The 16,903-nt window shown below is 42.4% G+C and overlaps 1 protein-coding gene across 2 annotated transcripts in view; it reads right to left on the bottom strand.

The window, feature by feature from the left end:
- Positions 1–16,903, bottom strand: part of rsrc1 (arginine/serine-rich coiled-coil 1) — a 111,772-nt gene that overhangs the window by 63,874 nt on the left and 30,995 nt on the right. For both annotated transcript variants that reach the window (XM_088299793.1, XM_088299795.1), the window contains exon 5: positions 4,547–4,580. In XM_088299793.1, coding sequence (XP_088155919.1) covers positions 4,547–4,580 — 34 coding nt within the window. The remainder of the gene's footprint in view (positions 1–4,546; positions 4,581–16,903) is intronic.

The following is a 16,903-nucleotide window of genomic DNA, read 5'->3' as shown; positions in this document are numbered from 1 at the left end:
ACGTTTCAGTTTACAAACCGAACCAATTAAGTTTGTAACTTCAGGTTCGACTGTAATAGTCACTGCCCAAGTGAAGATCCATGATGTGATTTAAAAATGATAAAAATCCACTGTCTCCTTACTCGAGTACTCGTACGTGTCCCCTGGCAGTGTGCCTAGCAGATTGCTGGCGCAGAGCTGCAAAGTGAACCCGCGATCACGACGAGGCAGAGTCGTGATGTATCGATAAAGCGCCGTGCTTTTTTTTCTTTTTCTTTCGCTTCATTCTTTTAAGCGCACGGACTGATTAGCAGCTGCGGGGCTACCTCTTTCGCTACGACGTCTTCTCTTCTTCTGAGCAGAGCAAAGCATCATCGGAGTCATACTCAAGTGCTCTTGACTCACTGCAAAAAGTACAAACGCGCGCAGCGAAACGCGATGCACTGGGAGCAATTATTTTCACTCTTTTTTTACTCTTTGTTCTCTCACGTTCACGCGGTCTGCCGAGATACGACAACAAAACACACAATATAACCAATTTCTACGCATGCAAATAATTACTGCCCACCGAACGGCAGAAGCGACTGACTATATTCGGAGGAGCAAAATCGTATTGAGAAAGCGCCAAACACAGAAAATTGTCATCTCAAATCACATTTTATGTAATCCCACAAATTCTGTACAAGCGGTCCGCTCTATAGGCACCACTCGGCATATTCAATAATTTTGATAAACAGCTTGTATGTATATGAACGAAAACGTATGCACTCAAGACGGATCGTAACTCCTCCCACCTGGTAGGAGCCAGCCAATCACATGTTTGATTTGCAAGTGGTGAGGAGAAATACACGTCAACAGGATTAGGGACAATCATGACTCCGTCAAACTGGAGTTACAAACAATTCAGTTTGAGAGATCCATAATTTACAAGCGAATATTGGCAGCGGAATAGAAGATAGTTCGGTTTATTGATTCAAATTGATTTATGAATATTTTTACTAATGCATTTACCGTATTTTCTGGGCTATAAGGCGGACCTGAATATAAGCCGCTGCAGCTCTTTTTGGGCAAAAAAATAAATAAATAACAAAAGAAATCAATATACAAGCTGCAACAGGCTATAAGCCGCCGTTTTCTATGTTGAAGAAAAGTTATTTACTGCATGTACAGAACGATTTTATAAACGGATTGATAAAACACTGCCTTTTAGCACGGAAACAACTTTAATAATTAAAACAGAACAGACCCAAGAGGGGAAAAAAAAAAAATCAAGATTTATTTAGTGTATTTTCTGAACTATAGAGCGCCCCCTACTGGTTAAAGAAAAATCCACAGAAAAGCCGCACCGTTGTATTAACTGCATGGTTCAAAAGCTAGGAAAAAAGAAGCGACTTATAGCCCGGAAAATGCGGTCGCCGCAGCAAACCGTTTGTACTAATTCCGGCGTTGTTTTTTCTGAGAATGCATTCCATACCAAAGTAAAATTGGAACTTTGAGAAATACTTCATTGAATGAATCGATTTTAGAAATTTGAATCGACACTCACCCCTACTGATGTCATCGAGGATGATCAGGATCTGATTTACAGATCTCTCGATTTGTCATTTGAACTGCTCACTAGTCTTGAAAAGTCCAACTATTCATCACATTGTCATTGGCCACAAAAACATTTTACACATTCAAAGGGGGGGGGGTAATTGAATAATCGACTGAATACACAAATTAAATCGATCAAAATGAGCGCTAATGTAAACCAGCATTTTGCTGAAATCACAACGATGAACATGAGAAGCTCGCCAACAGGGGTCCTTCCTCTTCATTAGGTGTCTTACTTCTGTTTTATGATACAATGATTAACATCTCTTCAAGCTTCTATGACAGGAACGCTAAAATGTTAATGAAACCTTGGCTTCGACAACTCATTCCACGGCACAATTCATTAAGAAAACCCTTCGTATGAACAATGAGGGAAGGAGGAGCCGCGGGCTTTTTTGATTACAACCAAGACGCGCTGAACTATTCAAACATTTTTGATGGCATTCAAATCCCCCGATCGTTTTGAAAAGCCTTCCTAAAAAAATACAGCCGCTATTAAGAAGAAAGCTCAAACAATACAGATTGATTAATAAAAGAGAGTGATGGTTTTACTCCAACAGTTTCAAGACGGGGATCTGAAAGAATAATATGTCTCGGGCTTAGTTGGGTTGACGCGCTCATCTGGAGAGCAGTACATCAGCAGAGAGCCATAAATGCCTGTTTGGAAATCTGCTGGGATGTTTATGTGAGCGACTGAGGGGGAACAACATTTTGAACACTTCTACAAGTCTCCCTCAGGGGGGGGACATGCTCCATTATTTACTGTCCCCGAGTCGTAATCAAGAGCGCTGAGCTCCCCAGGCAGCTGAGTGCCGGGGTGCAATCTCCCTATAAGCATAAACACACCCATAAATTCAAAGGCGCCGTCGCAGTCGCGGGTGTTGAATTCCTCGAGACGTTTTGCTCTAAAATATACGCCGATAAAGGGACGGATGTGTGCTTTTATCACTTTGTGTGTAAAGTTCAAATGCAATGTAATGTTAGAAATATACTCGAGTGTATAAAAGGCAACGCCTGCGAGGAAGCGACGGTGGCTCGGATGCTGCTGCCGCTGCATATTATCTTTTGTTTGTTAAAAATCTGACATACAAGAAATTTACATACCGTACAATCTGCCAGCAATAAGTTGTCTATCCCAAATTCTGGCTTCACAAAGATAATCACTGTATTTTCACAACTGTATTAAAGGACACAGCTATGTCAACAAATGCCCCAGCTATTGCGCTAAAAAAAAATAGCTAGCATGCATGCTAGCATGTGATTAAGGCAGCAAGACAATCCACGTTGTCCATAATTTGACAATACATCAGCACACTAGTTGCATGCACGTGAGCAAACATGATTTGAAAGGTGCGCAGTTTAGCTGCAGGCATTTCGTATTTTGCGAAGAGAAAACCTAATATGGTATGGCGGCTAACGTGATTCTGGAATCTAACAATAATCACCATTGTCGAGTTTCAACAATTTTTCAACTGACTCTGCAAGTGCAAAAATAATAAAAAATAAAATTCATTTTTGGGTGCTCAGGTACCAAGCGCTTGAATACGAAACAATGTACAACTGCGACATACAACGATCCCTTGTGAACAAAGCGCTGAGTGAACTCTTTATGGGTTTATACGACAGTGCGGTAAGGTTTCATTATATGTTAATATATAAAAATCAAAAATAATAGGAGACATGGGGAACTATTAGGTGAGCGACAGGAAATGTAGATGCCCCGCGCTTCAGCCACTGGTTCACTCTGCAAACAAATATAGTGCCCAGTCAGCCTGTGGCTCGCAGACGTTTTGGTGAGAAATATTGTTTTGGCGGTACATCCAGCTAATTTAAAACTTTTGAAAATGTAACGTACTGCACGCGTTATCAGAGGCCGTTTTTAAACAAAAAAAGTAGTTCATTGTTCACGTCTACAAAAGTGTCGCGACTTTGCAAACCTGAATTTCTAAACTGTGACGAAGCAAAAAATAATAATATTGTTATCATTGTCATATATGCATTGTTTAAACTACTCTTCAAAACTGCTTCGAACTTTTTATGGCATTGGAGCTTTAACATGCTGTACTCATTTACGCTGAGTGCATCTCGTGTGCTGAAGGCTCACTTACTATTGCAAAACACACAAAGTGATTAATATTGCTAATGCATGTAACTCTCTTGAATTATTCACATGACATTTTATGGAGCACTGCATTACGTTCACATCCACTCGTTCAGATCTGCTCGCTGTAACTTGTTTGGGCTGGACCAAACCAAACGTCTTATCATTTGACATTTATTATGAATAATAAACATTATGCTTAAGAGAGGAAACTATGGTGGTCGCTTCATGTGATACACTTACGTTTGCATATCAAGAAGGGAATAATAAGAAATATGAGAAATATCACATGAGAACAAACAAAAATGAACATTTGCGGGCCAACTGCATTGCAGTTTGAAAACTGTTCATGTGGAGGACGAATGTTCAGAGTCATTTGCGTCGTGCGGTCAGCGCGCGAGTGTGTGTGTGTGCGTGTGTGCAGTTTAGTATGCAGGGGGCCAGGCCGTGCGACATCCGCCGAGAACCAGGACCCTCGCTGACCTCCCTCTATAATTCATCCTGTGGAATAAGGGGCCAAAAGAAAAGCCTTGGTTCTTTCCCACCCCAAAAAAGAGGAGCGAGAGCCTTTTCACTTTGTTGCATGGCACTGTGACCTCATATTAAATCCAGAAAGAAAGAAAGCCTAGAAATAGACATTAAATTTTAAGGCATTGTCCCATGAGAGCGTTTCGAACGGACTTTCACGTTCATGGGTGTGTGTGAAGACCGAGTGTGTGAGAGCGTGTGCGTGTTTTTCAGGGGACTTGGGGACTGTTTGATTGCTCCGATTGTTCTAATTATCATCAATGCAACTTGAGATTGCTCTCAACAATTTCATTTTAATTAAACAGACGTGTATGAGTGTGCGTGAGTTATGACGCAACTTACCAGATGTTCCAATCCTGCTTTGCTCACAGCATCCCTGCAACATAAAAGCACATTTACAAACTGTAAGCAAAGTTCACTCACACGAAATGATCATACTTTTTACTACGTATTGAGGAGAACAATTCTGTTGTGTGGATCTAGCGCAACTTCCCATAGCCATATCATTTTGCTCTTCTTTCTAAAGCAAGACTGGTGCGATGCAATCAACAGCGCCTCTTCAGGATGCAGGCAAGTATTGCGCGCCATTTATCGGCAATTGCTTGTAGAGGCCATTAGTCACTAATTCCAGCAGATAAAATTATTATCTTGATAAAGGTATTATTATGCCCGTCCCAAAACAAAATGTTTATAAAGTAAATTAAGCAGTTAGGAAAAGCGTGTTAGAACAACTGAAATTTATTATCTCTAATCTCGTTGCACACTTGAGTACAATGACAATAAAGGGATTTCTGATTCTGATTCTGATTATTAGGGAATAATCAGAGGCAGTTATTTCTTATCTTATTTATCTCATCTAACATGAGTTTGAATAGGAGTGGTAAATTTTTAACACAGTCACGTCGTCAGTTTTAAGGATGTAGCAGCCACAATATTTATTTATTTATTTATTTTTTTTACTTCCAATCTTGAAAATATTATTTTTAAAATTGAGTTGTACAGGCTAAAAAGGTCAAGGCTAAAAAAAACTAATTAAAATGATTCACCTAGGTCTTGCTTTGTTTTAGTAAAAAAAAAAAAAAAAAAAAAAGGGCATTTGATGAGGGTGTGCAGACTTTATATCCACTGTACACATGTATACGGACAATAAATAATTGATCAACTACTTAGCTAGTTTAGCCATGACAGAGCAAAGACGAATTATAAAATGCTTCGGACCAGCTGAATGACTCCAAAAAGCAGACTGTCATTTTACAATGACAATATAACTTACAACTGAGTTAAGATAATCAAAAAGTACAACATGTCCGCCATTGTTTTCTATTTGTATGAGTCTTTATCAAAACCATGCAAAGCTTATAAGCATGGAAAGCTCATAATTAATAATAATAAAAAATATAGTAAACAGATGCAGCTGGAGAATGGCAAATCGGCAAATGCGTGTGCGCGTTTTGTGTGTGTGCGTGTGGGGGTGTGTGTGTGTGTGTGTGCATGTGGACGGGTAGGGAGGGGGGGGGGGGGGGTATGGCAAATTGGCAGTAAATAATAGATGCAATTTTGGCATATTTCAAATTTGCAGCAGTGGAAATCAAAAGATCAAGAGAATACAAACAGCCCTCGCATCCGAGCACCCCGACCAACTCTGGTCCCCATTACTGACAACTGAGCGTGTGTGTGTCCGCGCATCAAGAGAGGGGAAGGCTTATCGACAGGCGTCCGTTGCTAATGCAGCCGGCAGCATCGCAGTGAAAATCTATACCATCTCTAAAATTACATGCTGTCTAATACAAAAAAAAAAAAAATCCATCCATCCATCACACCGGCCTCCATAAATGCGCTCATTCCCACATCATTAATTTCAAATAAGGTCTGATGGAATGATATAAAGATAGAAAGATTGATAAAAAAAGGATGACGAAGATATGCGGAGAAACAGCAGGCATGCTGAGCAGCGTACCGTTTATGTTAATCGCCACAAAAAGACATCTCAATAAAATTCCATCATGCTCAGAGTAGTAGTTCACGACAACAAATCATTTGAGACCCTCTATGTGTGTCAGTAAGTGCTGCTGTTTTGGTGAGCAAATGTTTGTGTGGAGGCGATAGTGTCTATGAGCTGATTTCAATTACTACATTTTTTCCCAGGCGGGGAAAAGAGGTGTCAAGAGATTTTTTTTTTTTCTTGAGAAGCAATGACGACATGCAGTATTTGGGGAGAGGTGCTGATTTGTTTAGTTGGACGACTCACCCACGTCAAGGGCATCAAGCGTAAGGGAACCAAGATGAGAAATTATAGACAGAGAGTCCAGTGGTTGAGGGGGCGCGTGTGAACCTGGGGGACACGCTTTTTTTCCCGCCATACGACATTAAAGTGTAATTGCACATCCACTCCAGTAGTTGGCAGCGGCGCTCTCCCTGCTCATTGTATTAACTCTACGGTATAGATTTGTTTTGCAACAAAAATGCTATTATTTATAGTTGCAGAGATTTTTGTCATGTCAGGCTAATTATTGGGATGCGGAATCCGAAACTCAGTTTTTTTTTAGTTTTATTATTTATCCTTCTGGAGGGTAAACTGGAGAAAATTTGACATGCTAGAAAAAACACTGACGACAATTTTTAATCTGCATAAAAATATAACCCAACAGAATAAAAAAAAAAAAAAAAACGTTCCCCAGTGTCATCTCCAATAATTACTATTACTATCCTTTATCCCCCTGAGGGGCAAAAAAGACATCTATTTGAGGGAGGTGTTTATTTGTTCAAGATAGACAGATCAATGGAAAAGATAACTTCCCTTGAGGGAAATTAAGAAAATATAAAGCGTCAATGAAAGTAGCGGGTCAAAAGGTAACCATGAAAGCCCGTTTGTTGTTGATTCCGTCTTCTTGGCAACACGGCGGACCACTTAAGGCCAACTTCATCTGGACTGTAATTACATTACATTGTGACAAACACCCCGCCACATTCATTAGACGTGGCGGGTAGACAGCGAGACATTTGTTACCGTGGTGACAGTGTGTGTAATCCGCTAATGAAGCGCAATTAGCGGGAAACAATCTAACGCGAGGGGAGACGCGGACATTCTCCCATCCCTCCTCCTCCTCCTCCTCCTCCAGTATCCTCTCCATTTTCTTGCCACATATTATTTCAGGGTTCAAAACCTCATTTTTAATGGCTTTTAACCAGGCGCTCTTTTAAAAATGTCCCGACTTCATGGAGCTAGTCAGCGAAGGTAATCCATTTTCGATGTCCCCACCGTGCTCAAAACATCATATCATCTGATGAGGTCCTGAGGGAACGAGCTCTCCGTTTCTGCTCTTCCTCTCGCTGTCCTCACTCACCCCTCCTCCTTCCTGCTCCGTGCCTTCCACGCAGCGGCGGCATTGATTTCTGAATTACGCCACAATATTAAATAATTAATATACTTGCCGTGATTGATGTTTTGCATTAGGCCCATATTAGGTTATCAATCAAAATCCACTTGGTTTAATGTAATAATATTGAAAATGTGTCAGTGCCTGTTCATCCAATTTGTAGCGGAGGCAGGCCAGATAGTAATGGTCGGTGTAGCGCAAGGCCTGGGAGACGCGGCGGCCTTGCTCGGTACAATCATGGCGGCGCATTACGCAGCTGGCACGCCGCCGGAGCAGAAATGGAAGAGAATAAACGACGGGGAAAGAGGTGGGCGGAGGAGCTTGACATAATGAGAATGTAGGTAAAAAAAAAAAATATTGTAGATGTGACATCACCAATCTTGAAATTAAATATTCAACAAGTACAGCTGTACACTCAAAATCCATTTTAGAAACTTCATTCGTAACATGTGCACCACCTAATGACGTGATCGAAACTAGTATATCAAATTTGAGATTATTGCAACTACCCAAAGAATTAAGCCAATTATAAAGCAAATCTTCAGATACTCACACGCCTCACTCTAACCTACTAGGCCATGCCTCTTAAAGGACTAACACACAGATTACTTCTAACTATTGTTCTGTTTGCATTTGATGTGACTTCAAATAACTTTACAAAGGGTTTAAAAAGTGTGTATTAATTACACAGTACTAAGCGAGTGTTGGACGACCGAGCTTCTCTTGAAAGGTCAGTCTTGAAAATTGCCCCGCAAGTGTATCTGCAATCAAATCCACACTTTTCCCTCATTGGCCATTGTGGTTTAAAAAGCAAGAATATATTTTAGATTTTCGAACGGTCGGCAGTCACGATTTCTGGGTGTGTTTGTTTTCGCAGAGCGCCGCTCCTTCACAAGTGAGTATCCAATCACAAGACGTGTTCATCACCTTCAACGTAAGGCCAGCGAGAAGGCCTTACTGGATCCAACTTGTGATCTGATTGGCAACTCGCAACCGTCTATCAACACACGACCGACGCCCGCACGATTGTATCTGAAGGCCTCGGACGAATAGTGCGTGCTAGTGGTATATGAAATCTGCCTGGCAACACGAGCTAGTTGAAATCTGATTGAATAAAAACTCTAATCTAAAAATTCAACACTAGGAGATAATAGGACATCAATGTGAATAATATGATCACGATTTCTTGATTATGAGAGGCCAGCAAAGAAGGTCTTGACGGTACACAACTTTTTGTCCATACGCCATACAATTAAATGTTATTTTATTTCCAACAAATATTGTTAAACTTGAATTCTCCCTTGCGAAAAAAAAAATGCTGACTTTTGTGTTCAGACGCAGCTATTATCTGGGATCAGTGTGTGAGAGAGAGAGACTACTGGTGCTGACAAGCAACAATTTATGAATCAGTTGAGTTATCTCCATCTCTTTGTTCATGAGAAAACATGTGGTCGAAAACACAGAACACTCTAGTCTTTTGATTTTTAGGTTGCAAAGCCTCTTTTGAGAGTACGGGGGAGCTGGGATTGATCCCAAATGATGTCACTATCACTGTTGCTGTCATTGCCATGTGGAAGTGGTCTGAAAGTCCAAATTGGGAAGACCTCTTGCATGCTGCGATGTTGGGCAGACAATTTAAATTACAAAGAGAGAACTGACGATACGATCGCTACAAATCCTTCTTAAAAAGGTCTTTGTTTCAATCCTAGGAGCTGGATGAATGACTTCTAACTTTTGACAGCTTTCGGCATTCGTACCGATACCTGCTGTCACGTATTGCGATAAGGGGAAGAGAAAATACACGGCAAAGAAAGCAGGACGCTGTATGACAGAAAGAGACATCTTTTTTTGTGCGTGTGTGTGGGGGTGTGTGTGTGTGTGTCAGCCACCCCATTTGCCACAATCGCACGACTTGTCAAGCGTGTCATCGAGAATTCATATGTTGTTTTACTGCTGATGTAACGACAGGCATATTTATTAGAAAGTCAATAGGATAGAGGGGCCGAGCATTACGCACGCGCGCAGGTGCGCGCTCACACACACGCACGCGCACGCATTCAAATAAAAGAAAGCATTCTGCGACAAGCATTTCCCATCAGTGACATCTGCCTTTTACTAACACGAGGCAAATGCTTGATATGAAGCAGTCAAGGGACACAATACAACAAGTCTGGTAACACCCCCTCAGGCCTGATTGTTATCATCACAGCTCCTTATAAACATGGAAGTCAATTGAAATTGAAATGGCATTCAGCAACCTCTCAGGGTTTATGTCGCAAATAGAAGGGATGGGACACGCAACGCTAACAACGCCAACAAGATGGGCAAATGTCAGCGGGGTTTATCGGAGGCTGCCAATCAAGCATGCGACAGCCAAGAGAAATCTGGAAAGAATATGGAACAGTGATAGACCGATTATCAGCCGAGCCGATTATCGGGGCCCGATATTTGGCATTTTGCCGATTGTCGGCATCAGCCTTTTTTTTTTTTTAGACTTTTAAGGCCGATAAATTAAACGTTGAAATGTTTTATTTTGGCTCGCTGCAGCACACTTCTCTCTCTCGCTCTGCTGTGCTGGTGGCCCTGCCTGCAGAAGCAGATTGTCCCGCCCACAGAACTATCTGATTGGTTCCATGTTGCAGCCAATCGGCAGTAAGCTGCCTGTTTGCTTCGTCCTCGGTATAAAGCTGTCCTCAAGAGGGCGCAAACAACATTTTTTTTTTTTTAGGCCGGTGCTGATTTCGATATTTGAGAAAAAAACCCTGAATGATTAATTTAATATATAATAAATAGCAAACCTATTTTTGGTCATGTCATGCTTGCAACAGTAAAGACAGAACATATGACTGTTTCACAATATCTTGTCCTTTTAATATTTATTTAACCTTACAACAGAGAGAAATATTGGTAAAAATCGATTTGGCCTCAGTTCTGTCGTTTGATGCGTCGAGGTCACGAATGATTCACAATTAATATTCAGTTGTCACGCGGAAAAGCGGGCACGCTTGGGTAATGGCGTAATTGCTGTTTATTCCCATTTTTGATTGTTGATTCTTTTTTATGGCCTTCAAAGTGTTTTGAAGTAAAGTATTTACTGTAATTAAGACTTTACCATTGCGACAACTTAGGATACGGCGCAAACACATTTGCAACAAATCAGTGCAGAGGCAAAGTAAATTGACTTTTTTTTTTTCCAGCTTCATAGAGTGAAAGCAACCGCACACAAAAGGAAAAGCCAAAAAGGGAAACGTCAGAGAGCTATCAATTTCCCTGCGGTTTCTTCAATAGCAGGCGGCCCTTTTCATACCTCCCAATTAGAGGATTCCCTAATCAGAGCGCTACCTCTCCATTATTGAGAAGCAGACAATGACACCACCCAACATTCTGCTCGGAAAGTCACAAAGACGAAAGCGCAGGGCTGCCTGCGACGGAGGGCTGGGATTTTGTCACTGTTAAAATCACATGTGGAAATCTTTTGGCTCGCCAGAAAACTGCTCGGGAACAATGGCAGCCCTGCGGAGCATCTGTCATGGCACAATATAAAAAAAAGATGATCTTGGCGTCAAATGGACAAGAAAATAGGAGAGGGAGGAAGGAGAGGAACGGGCGATGGGGTTATTCATTTGCAAATCAGGCCCTGGCGCTCAGCTCGATTTCAAGCGAGCAGCGGGTGCCAGGAGTTAACAAGGTAATCACTTTCAATCCTACCCTTCAATCGGACATCCTACCCTCAGCCCGAGAAGAGCTTGGGCCTTCTCGAGGAGGGGATAGCCCACATTTATACACTCGACTAACCATCGACAGCTGGAACGACTGGAGAACTTTTCAAGGACACGATTGAGATGTGACTATTGGGAAAAACAGAAAAGCACGTATACTGGAGTGGTGCCTTGACATACAAGATGAATTTGCGCCGTGATCACGCTTGTAGCTCAATAAACAACAGGGTTTGTTTTTATTAAAGCAAAATAGATTTATATACCACCAATCACAGCTCAGCTTGCAGACTTCACGGCCGTGATTGGTCATTACCTTAGCAACTATGATGTAATTTTCAGCAAAATGGCTGCCCGGTGAAATAATTAACATAAAAAAATTAATAAATTAATAACCATATTAATCAGAATATCGTTTTTAGACTAGTGGGGCTGCCGAGAACATATTGTGAAGAAAATGTTTGAATGGACTTCCCCTTTAAATTAATTCCATAAAGAAAAACTTAAGAAAAAAAAAAATGAGTCAATCAAAGACGACAAGAATACGTAATATAGTAATTATCCAAGAATAAATTATAATATTTGTTATCAGGTTGTCGTCAAGCTCGCGTATAAGCGTCACCAAGAATAAAATCATATTTTGTCACAATCACCAATATGAACCTGATTAATATGGAAGCAAATCACCAGTCTTTCACTTTTGCATATAATTTGGTCATTTTTCCTCTCTCCTTTCAGTCGAAAGACTCCCATCCCCCAACATTTCAACATATTTCCTTTTTTAATATGAAAAGACTGTTACAGGTGATATAGTCACTCTGCATGACAAAATGGCAAAGCAGCCGTGAGGATCAGCCAGCAGACAATTGAAAAGCAGTGCATGCAAAACGGGGGCAAGAAAAAAAAAAAAAAAAAGAAACCGTAAAGCTAAACCTGTCCTAATCCTTTCCTCCTCTCTTTAGCTTGTGTCAGCTGTAACCGGCTGGCCCGAGAGGCAGTTAGCCCAAGTTAGCGCCTCATTTGCATAATCAATATGACAACCTTATTTTTCTAATGCAAACAGGATTTGGTCGCTGAGCTGCGTTTGCTGATGTGTGTGTGTGTGTGCTCGGTCAGCCTCTGGCCAGTCTCAGTCATGGCCCTCTAATTAGATTAGGTGCGATTATCCCAGCTCTACCTTACGAGTGTACAGGCGGGATAAAGTGTCCACAAAGAGCAGCCTGTCACAGCGACTCGACTCTGGCGTGCAGGTTATCGGGGGTCTGGGGAGACACGTCGCAGTCATTGTTATTCATTTCATCTGCACGGCGTGCCTTTTGCACTTCTTTTCTACGCCCGCTACTCCTGTGGTGTCACGTCGACGTAATCGCTAGCCCGGGGGGGGTGAGGCTTTCTTTCAGTCTGCCTGTCCGTCAGAAAACAAAGCAACGTTGCCCCGAGCGCTCTGCGGCCTGGCCTGCAGGGAGAGACGGCGGGAGAGCGCCGGCCGGCGTGTACGCTCGTGCGTCTCGCAGACTTCAAGGAAGCGCGGGCACAAAAAGAGAAGTTAAGACGTGGCGGCCGTTTCGGTGGACAAGATGGCCAAATTGTCACAGTTGGCCATGAGAGATGGCAACGATAGAGCCGAGAACGGAAACTGAGTCGCTACTGAGGCAATCATTTATGGCATTTATTTGACGTGATCAGGATTCTTCCATCCTGATTGGCTGGGCAGAGCACGCACAAACTTGACTGCTCACTCAAACAGATACTTGCCGTCATAGGGTTAGCATAATGAGGGGCAACTTTTCGCTGAAATAAAAAAAACGAAAATTACCAGGATCATAATTTTGCCACTCTAGAATAATCCAAGGGCTGACTTTTAGGCAGTCACAAGAAGGAGTCATGCCATATGAAAAACTATTGACATCTCTGAATTTTGTGCATCTGGGTCATTTTGGCACATGGTGTCAATTGTTGTCCTTTCAAAGCAGTTTTTCGTGTGTGCTGCCAAAAGTTTGGATGAGTATATGGTGTACTTCAAATTGCCACATACTTGAAACAAGGAGAGCTAATAAAGTCAACCGGAAACACGTCATCCAAATTAAAGATAAAAGTTGACATTTTGTTAAGATTCAAATACGGTTGCAGACGACATTTTGAGATCGAAACACTCGAACCAAAATGAAAAATTGCAAATGCATGTAGCATGTTTGTGCTCTGCTCTCCAGCAGTATTTACCGTCACAATTCTTTACACATCTATAACTACGCTCAGACATCTTGAAGTCATCATAAGAAAAGTAATATTTTATCAACTGTAAAATCACAACTGTGTAATTTGTTTTTCTGGCAAGAAAAAAAAATGGTCTTCTCCTATAAAGACTCGAGTGAAGTGCGGACGAATAAGCCCTTGAAGTGGAGAGAAAATGAAACATTAACAGTGTGTCTCTTCACGCCAAAACAAGCTCCAAGCAAACAAACCCACAACCCCTTTTTTTTTCTTGCGAGAGGAAAACATATTTTCACCGACAAATGCATTTACATAATGCTCTAAATCAGAGCTGGGCTGTCATGTTTCCGGCTCGTAACCCGTCGCATACAATCCTGACTTGTGAGCCGTAAATGAGCAGGACGGTGAGCTAAGATGAGATCTTGAACAAACACTTCTCTCGAATTATGTTCAACGAAAGTCAAATTGCATAAAAAAAAAAAAAAAGAAGAGGAGACGAAGATATACATAAAAGAGGGGAGCAGGGTAATTGGATTGAGGAGGTGTGTGTGTGTGTGTGCACGCGCATTTTGGGACGGGCAGGAGGGGGGGACTTCTATTTGGCCGGATCTGGTCTCTGTCATCACGCTCCAGGCCTGGCTTCTCTCGATGCCTGCAGCAGGTCTCAAACACATCAACACACTCGGACTCACGCTCACAACGCTAAATGTGTTAGCGCAACAAATCGCCAGCAGTCCCAGAGCCAGATTTGTCCTGTGTGTGTGCACGCGTGTGCTCGTACGTGTCCATTTTTTTTTTTTTACCCCCATGCAAGTATTTGCATACTCCTTTAACAACTCACTAAATGGTTAAGCAGATTACAGAGCGCACTAAGTGGATTGTCACAGCTCGCTATCGCTCACTGGGGGTGTCTCTCCTGTGATTAAAAGTGGCCAGATCCCCCCCACCCCCCAGACACACACACTCACACACAGGCACATGCACACATTTGGACGGGTCAGTCACGGCGCTTTGTGGTCCAAAGTCACTCCAAAGACAACAAAAAGAAGGAGAATATTCCCAGTACAATGTTTTCCTGATCAAATGTAACATTCAAATAATTTGTGGCAATGTTAATATAAATCTACCTTTTGTAATTGTACAGGTCATTTTCAAATATGATTTTAACATCAACTATGCGATTAATACGTGCGAAACTAAGAATTTGCTTATTTTCACGTCGGTTCTAGTGTCATGAGTCAAAAAGGCCCAAAAGTTAAAGAAAAAGCAAAGCAGGACTTTGAAGTTTTGACCATAGCTCACGAGTTGCGGTGAGGTCATGCTTGATGTCATGTATGTCGCTCCGTTTTATTTATAGAGCACTTGAAAAACAACCGTAGCTGAGACAAAGTGTCTAAGAATAATTGAACATAAACACAAAACAATTGAACATAACATTATTTATAAATGATAATAAAAAAAAAATTTAAGAATAAAAACACATTTAAAGACAAGCAATACAAATATTTTACGGAACGTTTAAAAAAAAAAAAAACGGACAGTGATGGTCCCATTCCATAGTTGGGACCAATAGAAATCTCTATCCCGCCTCTGCTCGCGCTTAGACTTTGGTACCTCCAGGAGCAGCGGGTCAGCTGGACCATCTCATACAGTTGAGGCAGGGAGAGACTATTAAAAGACTTAAAAACAAACAACATGATCCTAAAATCCTAAAATGAAGTCAAGAAGGAGGCCAGAATCGGAACGACACGCTCCCTCTTCCATGCTCCAGTTAAGCGCCGAGCAGCAACATTTTTAACCAATTAAAGCCGTTCGAGGGACAACGGCTAACTCCGGCGCACTGCTGCTTTTAACACAGCCATCGGCGTACCATATATTTGCCTTTTTTTTTTTTTTAAGCGCTGTTCAAAACAGTTACAAACAATCCAAATGCATTCGTATGGATCGTAAATAGCGGTGGAGTCAGAATCTGCCTCTCTTGCATGGGAGAAAATGAGTCGTAACATTTGCTCATTATTATCTTTATGGTGAAAGGGCACCAAATAATACAGTCACGGGGGCCAACACCTACGCCACTGCAGCGTGTTTGTACCGTAAACTACTAAACCCCCTTTAATAAACAAACAAATAAAACAACTCATTGATTTGAGACAATGCGAGAGCGTCCAAGCCTTGTGAGGACGCCGTTTGAAGTCTTTTACCTCCCAAAGCCCCACTTCCACAGCCAGACACAGCCTAGAGTCCTTCCAACCACACACACACACACACACACACACAAACAAAACAGCGGTCACATCCATACCACCCATGCACACGCTCCCGACAGGCTGAGAGGACGCCGCAGGCTTTGGCTACCTACTTACATACACACAAAAACGCACTTACTTTGTACACTTAGTGTGTATTACCGACACTAATGAGCTGATAGATGTTCAACTGAGCTGAGAACCAGGCAATCATTTCCGCGGTGTGAAGCGAGGAGGGAGTAAAAACCGACAGCAACAGTATATGTGTGCGCTTTGTGTGTGTGTGTGTGTGTGTGTGTGTGTACCTAGGGTGTTATTTTGTTTTCTCTGTGCCTCACAGCAACGCGTCTCGCAAAGGTTAAGGCTGAGAGCTGGAGCAGCGCTAGCCAAGCGGAGGCCTGCGGCTTCTGCTGAGACCCCACTGGCGAGGCTGAGTACTGCTCGGCTTTGTCGAGGGAAAATGCAATAATGAGAGGAATCACTGGATGAAATCAAACGGGGGGGGGGGGTGACTGTAAAATCATTTTCATCCGAACGCTTTCGAATGTGAATTGCACTAAACAGGGAAGCGCTTCACAGACAAAAGAACATCAGAAGACGCTTTAATGAAACGTAGACTGGCAGTTGGCATCTTTTAACCCCGGAGCTCATTACAGCAACTTCACGTTTACGTACGCGGGAAGGAGACGTCCCTCCGAGCTGATCTCGGTGCCTGACCCACTCAGCCTTTGCCCACGTCGCACACCAAACGACATGAGGAGGAGACGGATGGACCCGGCGCAGACTGCAAGTTCAGCTTAATTGGGAAGACTTTATGATGGAGGATGTGACGCCAGGACGCTGGGCCACATTCTTATGCCGCCTCAGCGGTCCCGACGTGGAAAGCAAAGGGTTGACACTGAATACGTACGGAGAAATTAGAAGCCACTTAAAGGCCTCGACACACCCGTCTGACGTCGGTCATCGGAAAGTCGGTACACAGCGTCTGTTTGCTCGTAAAGTCCAAGCGGTTCTCATTCAAGAAAGACTGCCGTTATTTGACATCACCATCAAAGGCTACGCATTGACTAATCGCCGCCGCTGGCGTGGGGAGGTACTACTTGCTTTTGCGGTGTGGTCTTTGGTCGCTTTCCGGTCTAATGTGCCGAG

This window comes from Idiotropiscis lumnitzeri, chromosome 7 (genome assembly GCF_059441095.1).
Source record: "Idiotropiscis lumnitzeri isolate Australia: NSW breed Sydney's pygmy pipehorse chromosome 7, RoL_Ilum_1.0, whole genome shotgun sequence".
NCBI lineage: Eukaryota > Metazoa > Chordata > Actinopteri > Syngnathiformes > Syngnathidae > Idiotropiscis > Idiotropiscis lumnitzeri.
Note: the sequence above shows the minus strand (reverse complement) of the source record. Positions and strands in the feature narration are given on the sequence as shown.